This window comes from Ciconia boyciana, chromosome 4 (genome assembly GCF_034638445.1).
Source record: "Ciconia boyciana chromosome 4, ASM3463844v1, whole genome shotgun sequence".
Lineage (NCBI taxonomy): Eukaryota > Metazoa > Chordata > Aves > Ciconiiformes > Ciconiidae > Ciconia > Ciconia boyciana.
The window spans coordinates 87218015-87228098 of record NC_132937.1 but is presented as its reverse complement, the minus strand read 5'-3'; the positions used below and the strand labels follow the sequence as shown (position 1 = coordinate 87228098).

Genomic DNA, 10084 nt, shown 5'->3' with positions numbered 1-10084 from the left:
TCTTTTCATGCTTCAGTCAAGGCAGGGGGAGGAAGGGATTATCTGCTTTCACAAGCACCATAGTTTGTTACACAGAGCTACTCGTAGTCCTGCTCCCAGAGAAGCGTGTTGCAACCAGGCAAGTTGCCTCCAAACCTGCCTCAAGTCAGGGAGCGAAGGACAAGCCTGAAAATGGCTTCTCTGTCGTTGTCCTGCAAAACAACACTGGAAGAAGTGCCCTGACACCCCGCTAGAGTGACAGCAGCGTACCTCCCCCAGCTGCCCATGTTCATCCCCCAGATAACCTTGGTTCAGGGCTGCGTCCCTGACTGCAGGGAGGGATAGGCAGGTCTGTGGATATGTGCCTCGCAGTAGCAATGCCAGATGGGGGTAAACAGAGATACCATGGAGACTTGTAAAAAGTTTTGACTTATACATAGATCCAAAGCCTGGTGTTGCTGTGTCTACAGTGGCAGCAGTCCCAACGGTGCCAGGAGACAGGCCTGGTGGCAGGATCCAGCCTTAGGTCCAGCTCTCCCTTGGACAAAGCATTCCCAGGGCTTTTGGGTAGTGAAACCCCTGTGGGGGACCGGCACGGTGAGATGTGCCCAAGGTTGGGGGTGTTCCCCTACTGAGCAGTTCCAGCGACACTCGAGGAGTCTGTGACACTGGAGCTGCTCAGGTTGCTGGACACCTGGTTGAGCTTCTCCAGGTCCTCACCTAGGAAGCTGGATGCATCAGTGAAGGTGGCCCAGGGCTAGCTGAACCGAAATGCGGAGAGAAAGGGGAGGGAAGCAGCGCCTGGCACATTGTAAAGTGTCCAGCTGCAACCATTCATGCAACTGAGACTGGCCAGAAAGTTTAACCTACTTGCAGAAATTCATCCACAGCAAAGGGGATGCAGCTTTGGCCACATCTGCTACAGAGCTCTGCTGAGAAGAAGAGTCTGCTGTGCTGCTGCTGCTGGTGGGGGACAGGGAGGCAACACTGGGCTCTAAAATGAGCTCTAAAATGAGCCCAGTGTCCCTGGCATTGTGGGCAAGTCTCTGCCTCTCAGTCCCTCCACTTCAGAGCAGAGACATCTTGAAACTAGGTGGTGGAGTCTGTAACTTCCACACTGTTATCCATCACCAAAGCCTTCCCATGGGATAATAAAATAACTTCCTTGGGATTTAAAGTCATTCACACACAAAAGCCAAATCTTTACAGGGATGTTGGTCCTGAGAGATGCAAGCGCAGGCTCTGGAAGATTTTAAAGCCCATCTATTCCATTATGCACCTCTAAAGACTCTGAGAGACACTTTCTTTTACAAATGTGCTTTACAAATTTATTGGTTTCTACCCAGCTAGATGGCTGGAATGGAGAAACATTCACAGTACCAGCTCTGCAGTGTCATATGGTAATGTTTTGCTGAGTCAGGAGTGATTTATCAGACCTCACCAGGCTTTGGAGTGACTGAGTAGAAGAGGGGTGTGAGAAGCTGAGTTAGCCAAGCCTGAGCATGCACCCAGTTCCCACGGAGCACTGAAACACCCAGGGATTTCCACCCTTTCTTCTGTGTTTCATACCACCGGCAAGCAGCCCACCATATGTCAAGCCCTTTGTAAGAGCGCTTCCAGATGTGATGTCCCTCTATGGCCAGGCATATAGAATCATAGAATAGAATCATTCAGGTTGGAAAAGACCCTTAAGATCGAGTCCAACCCTTAACCCAGCACTGCCAAGTCCACCACTACACCACATCCCTAAGCACCACATCTACACGTCTTTTAAATACCTCCAGGGATGGTGACTCAACCACTTCCCTGGGCAGCCTGTTCCGATGCTTGATAACCCTTTCGGTGAATAAATTTTTCCTAATATCCAGTCTAAACCTCCCCTGGCACAACTTGAGGCCATTTCCTCTCGTCCTATCACTTGTTCCTTGGGAAAAGAGACTGACCCCCACCTCTCTACAACCTCCTTTCAGGTAGCTGTAGAGAGCGATAAGGTCTCCCCTCAGCCTCCTTTTCTCCAGGCTGAACACCCAGTTCCCTTGGCTGCTCCTCATCAGACTGGTTCTCCAGACCCTTCACCAGCTTCGTTGCCCTTCTCTGGACACGCTCCAGCCCCTCAGTGTCTCTCTTGTGGTGAGGGGCCCAAAACTGAACACAGTATTCGAGGTGTGATATGCTTTCCTCCCCGCCCCCGCCAAGCACTGTCTTTGCATGGTAGAGCATCCTGCAAGATACAGTTTTCAGGATGTCTGCATGAGGCAGGGTGACCCCAGGGCCGTGCAGCATCACATGGTGCTGGAACATGGACACCCTCACCAGCATGGGACACCTTGCCTTCACTTGTGACTGAGCTACAGGAAACTCCCCTGTGAATGACTTGGAAGCCTCACATCTCTTTATGCCATCCATGCTCCTGGCCCACCCTCCCGTATCAGAACCTTCCCATATCTGCTCCGCTGCTACCACCCTGCTGATTCTTTTGGGGCTGTTAAACCTGCCCCACCTATCTGTAGGTACCATGTAATCTGCCATGGGCACAGGGGAGGAGCCCTAGAGTGAAGTGGTAACTCAAGGGATAAGCAGAAAGGCAGCAGAGATGACCATGGACCCCCAGGTTACATCCTAAGAAATCCACATCCATGAAATTTCAAACTCTGGAGCTTCCAGGGACCTAGAGAGAGAACCTGCAGAGAGCAAAGGCTGTACATTAAAAAAAAAAAAAAGCCTGGCAAGGACTGGAGGCAGGCCAGACCTCCTCACCCCTGAGGAACTGCTCTGCTCCAGGGCAAGTCTTGGGACTGCACAAGGAGGTGCGATCATCCCTGTCATGAAAGGCAAGCAATTCCCAGAGGTCCTGGGAGTAGCAACATTGTCGGGTTCTTCTACCAACCTTGGAGCTACTTCGAATTAATTTGGGGGTGGGAGGGGTTAGGGGCACTAGCACCTCACCAAAGCATAAACACTTGACTAGCTCATGGAGAAAAGTGCTGGTAGAAGCTGAATCCCAAATACTCAGTCACTGAGTGTGTTAGAAACTGGCCAAAGTGGTGAGGTGTCCCTGGTCCAGCAGAATTGTTATGCACAGGTACAATCTTAAGCTTTTCTGTGCTATCGCAGCATGAGAAACTCTGAAGGAAGTTTGCAGAGGAGGCCAGGATTCCCACCTCATCTTACATGCAGGAAACCAAGGGAGATCAACCTGGGGGCCCGGCCACGCAGACCGCAGAGCAGGGAGCAGGATCTCCGGATCGAAACCATTGTACCAAGCAGAAGATTCCCCTTTGCAGCTATACTGGCCCCCAAAGATGGTCCTAGAGAGGCTGCGTGAGCCTGCATGCTGTGCAGGTCTGGGGCTGCGATGGGCAACAGGGAGCTAGGAGCAACCACTAAGGGATATCCTCCTGTGGGAGCACGGGTCTAGCTGGGTGTTCCCACTGGTTTTACTGGGGCTGCCCATTGCCATCCTGCTTCATGAGGGAAGTGCTTTGCTCATAGCCTTGATCCACTGGGTACTGGACCAACGAGTCATTGGGAAGTCCTCAACATGCACAGGCCCTTGGCTGGAGTCCCAGTATGGATTCATTACTCTGTCTGGATTTCCCAGGAAGGTGGTGCAGCCCTTGGACAGGTCACATGAATTTGGCTTGGGGGTTTCCAAAGCATATGATGCCACAGCCACCCTGACTTCATGCAGCAGACAGTCCTCCTGTGAGGGGGACTGGAATGGAGATGGAGGTCCTTTCCCACCACCACTGCAGGGTCCTATGCAAACACCTTTCAAATAGCATACATCCCATTTCAGACCTCACAAGGGGTCCTCAAGGACTAACAACACCTCCCTGCACCTCACTCTGGAAACCAGCAGTGAGGCAGTGCTGCATCCTGCCCTGCCGTGCAGCTTCTCTCTACTATAAAGGAGGGCATTTGAGTCACAGTTTAGCAGTAGTGAGTGTAAATTTCCTATCTGAAGTGGAATTATTTGCTGTATAAAAGCACTAACATGTTTTGCAATCCACACAGTAGATCCTCGCAGAGACTCACACACCTTTGCACTCTGATAAGGAGAATATTATTACCCTGCTAGTGGCCTGGCCAGATAAGAGGTTTTGGGCGGGCAGTCTGCATTTTTTTCAAATGCTCGTGCTGCACCAGTGTCTCCAGATGCCGTTCCCGAGGAACTAAGCTCCTTTCTACTTAAAACTGCAAAGAGCAATGGAGAGCTTAAGCAAAGACCATGCTTATTCGGATTCTTCCCTGCCACCTTCTGCAGCCCATGAGGAGTATGCTGTGCCAGGTAATGATGAGACCACTCCTAATTTAAGTTTTCAGGGAGAGGAGAGAGTGATCTTTGTCAGCAGTGGTTTCTAAAAAATAAGTTAATAATTACCAGGGGATGCTACCAGGGCTTGGGGGATGGAGGATGCACGTTTAACGGCAAATATATGTGGCTTTTTCCGTGTTGTGTTTCAGATCACAAAGACAGAAGCACCTATAAAGGCTTTTCAACTCAGACAAAGTCCTTCAGACAGCATCAATATATTGTCTGTTTGCAGACTGGCAATACTGTCTCATTGTTCTCTTAGCTTGATGGATTTTTTTCCTTCTCCTTTCATCTCTGTATCTTTGTGTCCTCTGATAAATAATTTTTCATCAGGATGCAGATGTTTTACTGTGATCTTTCCTGCCTAGTGCTAGCAGGTGACAGACAGCTTTGGAGCAGCTGTGGGAGTGCTCTCTTGGACCAGTTAGAAGTGAATGAGGGGTGTTTGCTACCTGTTGCAAAACAATTCGCTTAGGGCCAGTTGGGAAGGAGAGTGATTGCGAGCAGCTAAAAATGCTTTTACGGCTCACAAGACATTTTGAAAGGGAAAGAAAGTTACCTTGGTTGCAAAGGGATGTGCAAGGGATTATGTACTTCAGTGGTGAAACTGAAGCCCTGTGCAGATCCTGCTGCTGAAACTTGTAACCTCATCTTCCCAGGCAGCTTCCTGCCTTTTGCTATGTGGATGGCAGAGTCATCTCCTGCTGTCTGTGCCCTTGCTGCCTCTGATACTGCTTCATGTCGGGCAACAGCCTCCAGTTTGGGGAATGTCTACTCGGCTGTGCATTGTGCAGTTCAATTGCAGTGTTGTTCATCTCAGAGGCTGACACTATCTCTCGTCATGCTGAGATGCCCCTGCCAGGACTGACAAACTCTGGCAGTGTCATTGCATGTGGCCTTCACGTCTGTATCGCATCCTGCTGTGCCTCTTCTCTTTGCTCTGGTTAGGCTGGAATTTTTTTAGGAGACGAGCTGTCTTCTTCTGTATGGCTCTACTGTGCTTAGAGCAAAGGGGGCTCCTGGAACTACCGTACAAAAAATGGCAATAAAAGAACAGAAAAACTAATAGGCAACAACAGAACGTAGGATTATTTTTTACTTTGTGGTTGTGATGGTGGCTGTTGTTACTATTAGACGGCACTTGGAATACCATGCCCAGATTCGTGCAACTCAGCACAGGAAAGGCAAAGGCATACTGGGATGAGTCCAGTGCAGGGCCACCAAGACTGCTAAAGGCTGGAGCAGATGACCTACGAGGACAGGCAGAGGAAACCAGGCTTTTTCAGCCAGGAGAAGAGAAGGCTGAGAGGGAGATCTCATTGCAGTCACCCTCTGCCTAACAGGGGCTACAGAGAAGGGAGAGCCAGACTCTTTTTAGGGGTGCACAGGGAAAGGACAGGAGGACATGTTGCAAACATGGCTCGATAGAAAGGAAGAAAAATTAACAGTGAGAGTTGTGCGGAGACCAGAGAGGTGGGCTTTGAGGTATTCCCAACTTCCCTGGACAAGGTCCTGGACAGCCTGATGTAATTTTAAAGTTGGCCCTGCTTTGATGAAGATGTTGGAACAGAGACCAACAGAAATCCTTTCCAAGCTAAATTTCTGCAAGATTATTATTAATTATCAGAAGTGTCTTGTGTAAAGATCTACTTTGGGTAGAGGTTGGCTCCTGCTGTCAGTTTTGCTTTTTTCTCTCCTGGACTATGGTGTTTCTTGTGTTTAACAGACATCTGGGATACAAGAACTGTAGTCCCAGCTCAGCCTTGGAAATCCTTCTCACCTTGCCAGTTCTCCCAGCTGGACAAGGAAATGACAAAATGACCGTTCTTCACTGGTTTGACCTAACACTTTAGTGTAAGCTGAGGCTTTTTGTGGAAGGAGCTGGATCTGATTATGTCTGGAAGGAGCAGGTCGTAGTTCTGCTTTTTCATTGTGTGGGTTTTGTTGAAACTATGAAAATCAGCGCTTTTGTAGCCTCTTCAGTGTACACCTGGGAAGAGTCCCCTCTCCTTCCAGGCCCCAGGGACGTGGTGTTGCTCCTGAACAATGCCCTTTGTCTCAAGGGAGTGGTCTCGTGCTACTTGATCTAAGCCATGTCTTTATTATTACAGGCTGGAGTCCAAGCTAGAAAATTCAGGGTGGACTGAATCAGAAACCAGAAGACCTATTGCCACATTATCAGGGATGTTGTCTGTTAGGACAAAGACATGGGGGAGGAAGTTCAGTGCTGGCTTCAGTGAAGTTCAGCAATTCATTCACCCAGGTGTAGATGGCTGAGATGTCTTTGCCTCAGGAAGCCATTTGGAGCCCTTTGAAGCCAGTGAAATGGGCACAACTTACCTCGGCCTAAGAAGGCATTGCACAGGGTGACTGGGACCCGGGGGGTGCCCCTTTCTTCTGGTGGCTGTAGGTAACCTGCACATCTTGCCGAAATGGTAAAGTCAGCATTGGAGCTTTCTCACGAGTCAGTCTGTCTTCAGCCCTGCCATGGCCTTCTTCATAGCTGCAGATGAGCTTGGGGTGCTTGTATGGTCTTTGGGACCAGTGTCCTCGCCCCCAGCAGTGTGTACTAGCCCTGTTCTGGTCTCTGGCTGGGTCACCACTCCCTACAGGGTCTCAGCCTAATACACATGAGCATCTATGTACGGGAAAGCCTGTGCCCTCGGGCTCACCCCCTCGCCTCCACAGACCCATTCCTATGCTGTAGGGCTGGCTGTTCTGCAGGGCAAGGCTTTCTCCCTAGTTAGTTAGTTAGACAAGCATCTTAATCGCAGGGGTGGCCAACTGCAGCTATCTGGGGAAAAGGGTAACAACGGAGCAAACACGAAGAATTATCTTGCAGCCTGTAATGATGTCTGGCCAAGGGATTTCATGGTGTCCTCATGGCACGGGAAGCCTGCCCCGTGCTTCCATCAGGCCCCAGGTCGCTCCAGTGGTGAGTAAGCTGGGTGAGGGTCACCCCAAGGCTGCAGCAGCAGGAAGAAAACTGCTGAAAGTTACTCTAGAAATTCAGAGTAACTTTCAGCACAGGAGCCTGGGATCTTTGGGTGGTGTGTCATCGGATCCTACCCGCTGAGGCTGAGCTGGAAGTACAGCACCCAAGCAGTTTCATATCAAGACCTGCTTCATGACAAAAAGAGCACGGCCTCTTGCATCAGTGCTCTGTCACCAGGCAGGGAGGGATCAAATTGTCCCTTGGCCAGGATGTCATGTTAGCATTCAGTTTGTCCTTGTAGATGTCATCATCACCCGCCGCTTGAGAGACCGGGAGCTGCTCCGGAAGAGAAAAGCAGAAGCCCAGGAGAAAGACTCAGTTCAGTGGGTTCTGAAGTAAGTCTTGCTTACGCTGTGGAGTCGTTTTCTTGGTGCGCTTAACCTGAGCTCAGGCACGGCAGCCCAGCCCCTCCGTCTTCGCACAAGGACAGAGCCGAGCTGGGCCCCATCAGTCTTCAGTGGGGAAAGGTGACCTGCAGCCGGTAGCTGCTGAAGGTCTAGGCAGGCACTGGGGGGCAGAGATGGATGGGGGGTGGGTTACATAGGGGGTGGGTTGGGTGGCAAGCAATCCTCAACCAGGATTGCGTGGGGCCAGGGAAAAATTTGGTGCCCAAGCTCCCACCCCCTGGTGCAGCCACAGGAGGCTGCTGTGCGGGGCTGGGGAGGAGGGCTGCAGAAATGCAGCTTCTGCTGGGATGGACTGGGTTGTGGTCTTGGCAACCCGGGGGCCTGGCAAAGTGGCCTCGGGGCAGGAGGGGCAGTCCTCTGCCCCACACCCCACTCTTCACCCCTGTGAAATCCCCTGGCAGGGAGCAGAAGAACAAACGGCAAAGGAGAGGCAGAGGAGCCAGGCGAAGACGGGGCCGCCAGCCGGCAGTGGAGCCCAGCCCGGAGCCAGAACCGGAGCCGGACCCGCAGCCTGACCCACAGGAGGAGGCTGAGCCAGCGCCCTCAAAGCCACCACTGCCTGAGCCGGTGCCTCAAGAACAGCTGCCCGTGCTGACCATCCAAGACCTGGTCAGTGCCATGCAACCAGGAGCAGCGGAGAGGGAGGTGGCAGCCAGGAGCCAGGATCCTGCAGGTGAGCTGCTGGAGAGCCGCTGGCCCCGTGGGGGCTCAGGGGGCATTGCAGTGCCACCTCCTGAGGACTGTTAGCCAAGGTTGCCCACCTTATCAACTACCAACCCATGGCACCACCAGGGCACAGGTCCCTACCCCACCAAACGTGTCTTGGGTAGCTGTGAAAGGGGTGGGGGGATGTTGGAGCTGTGGAGGCAGATACTGCTCTCCAAGTCATGGGGAGCGATAAAAAGCCCACTGCTGTCAGTAGAGTCATTGGCATGGGGTCTGCGGTCCCTGGTCCTAAACAGCTCCTTGTCCTAAGGACACTTCTGTGGCTTTGCCAAGAGCCAGGTGATGGCAGAGATGCTGCGGAGAGAAGATGCGGTCTCTTGAAGCCAGAGCTGGTCAGGGAGAGCCAAAGCCCGGACACGTTCTGTCCACAGTCCACCCGGTTTCAGGGCTGACACCGGGGCGGGGGGGAAGGAATGGTGGGCACTAACAGCAAGGGGTGGGCGCCTGCAGGGGACTACCCCTTTGGGACCTGCCAGGACTGAGGCACGGAGGGCACTAAGCTGGTCTGAACGGCAGATTGCCATCTGGGCTTGGGAAATCCATTTACAGCTAAGGCAGCTTGGGCCAGCAGGATTTGCTCCCAGATCTGGCTTGGGAAGAGGAGAGCACATTTACTTTAGCAGTCAGTGGGCCAAGCATGCAGGTTGCTTCAAAACCAGGAAAACCTAGGATCTGCTTCAGAGGAGATGAGCATCCTCTGACCCCCGATTACTGCATTTCCAGCAATGTCTGTGCCAGGGGAGAAGACAAGGCCTCTCACTGCAAGGCGTGCAACTCCCTAGTGCCATGGAAAACAACCATTCTGCATTTTGGGCACTGGGGCTGACTGGGGCACATCACACCAGTCCAGCTCCCAGCCTTGAGATCTTGAAATGGGCAAGCATCAGGGCTGCATTTATTTGCCGCCTGCCTTTAAACCCACCGGGGCTTTACCCTCTCCAACTCCCCCCCACAACCCCTGGGACTGCTGTGTCCTTGGAAAAGCAGGCAGGCCACGAGGAGCTACCTAACATCGCAGGCAATCGCAGGAGCCTGGCCATGGGGGCTTTATCACAGCATGGAGGGGTAACGCATGAGAGCCCCCCAGTATGAAATGATCTGTCTCTTACATGCTTTATAGGTGAAGAGGAGGTGCTGAAGCCAGCAGAAGTAGAAGTACCAGAAGCTTTGAATACTCCTCCGGAAAATGACCAGTAGGATAATGAATACAGCACACACCTTCTCTTAATTTTCTGCGTTTTAGGTTCTTTTCATGCTTAGAGTCCTCTTATTAGTAAGACAGATCAAGACAGAGTAAGTACTGTAGAGTGATTTTGACCGACTCCTTCCTTGTCAGTAATAAAGCCTACACTCTCCTGGTTGCTCTGCTTTCTGTGATTCTTTCAGGTTACAACGAGGGGGAATGCGGTCGCTTGTGCAAAGTCAGTCCTTTGGGAGCTGCCTGTGGCCTGTGGCTCGTGAGCCCCCCATCCTCTCTGCCAGCAGGCTGTTTCACCTGGGTGGTGGTCCCACGGAGGGCTGCACGGTGCCCCACCACGCCGCAGTTTAAGCGTACAGACCAGCATCCATCTGCGCTTCTGAAAGGCATTTCTGATTCGCAGAAATGCAAGCGGCGTTGCAAAGCTGAAATCCACTGTGATTTTTAGCTGTCTGGAGCTG

At 51.9% G+C, this 10084-nt stretch overlaps 1 protein-coding gene across 1 annotated transcript; it reads left to right on the top strand.

Moving 5' to 3' along the window:
* Positions 1-4069: 4069 nt before the first annotated feature.
* On the top strand, positions 4070-9786 carry HEMGN (hemogen). Its single transcript, XM_072859161.1, has 4 exons — positions 4070-4270; positions 7534-7627; positions 8101-8372; positions 9546-9786. The coding sequence occupies exons 1-4, from the start codon at positions 4189-4191 to the stop codon at positions 9620-9622; spliced, it is 525 nt and encodes a 174-aa protein (XP_072715262.1). The 5' UTR covers positions 4070-4188; the 3' UTR covers positions 9623-9786.
* Positions 9787-10084: the final 298 nt, after the last annotated feature.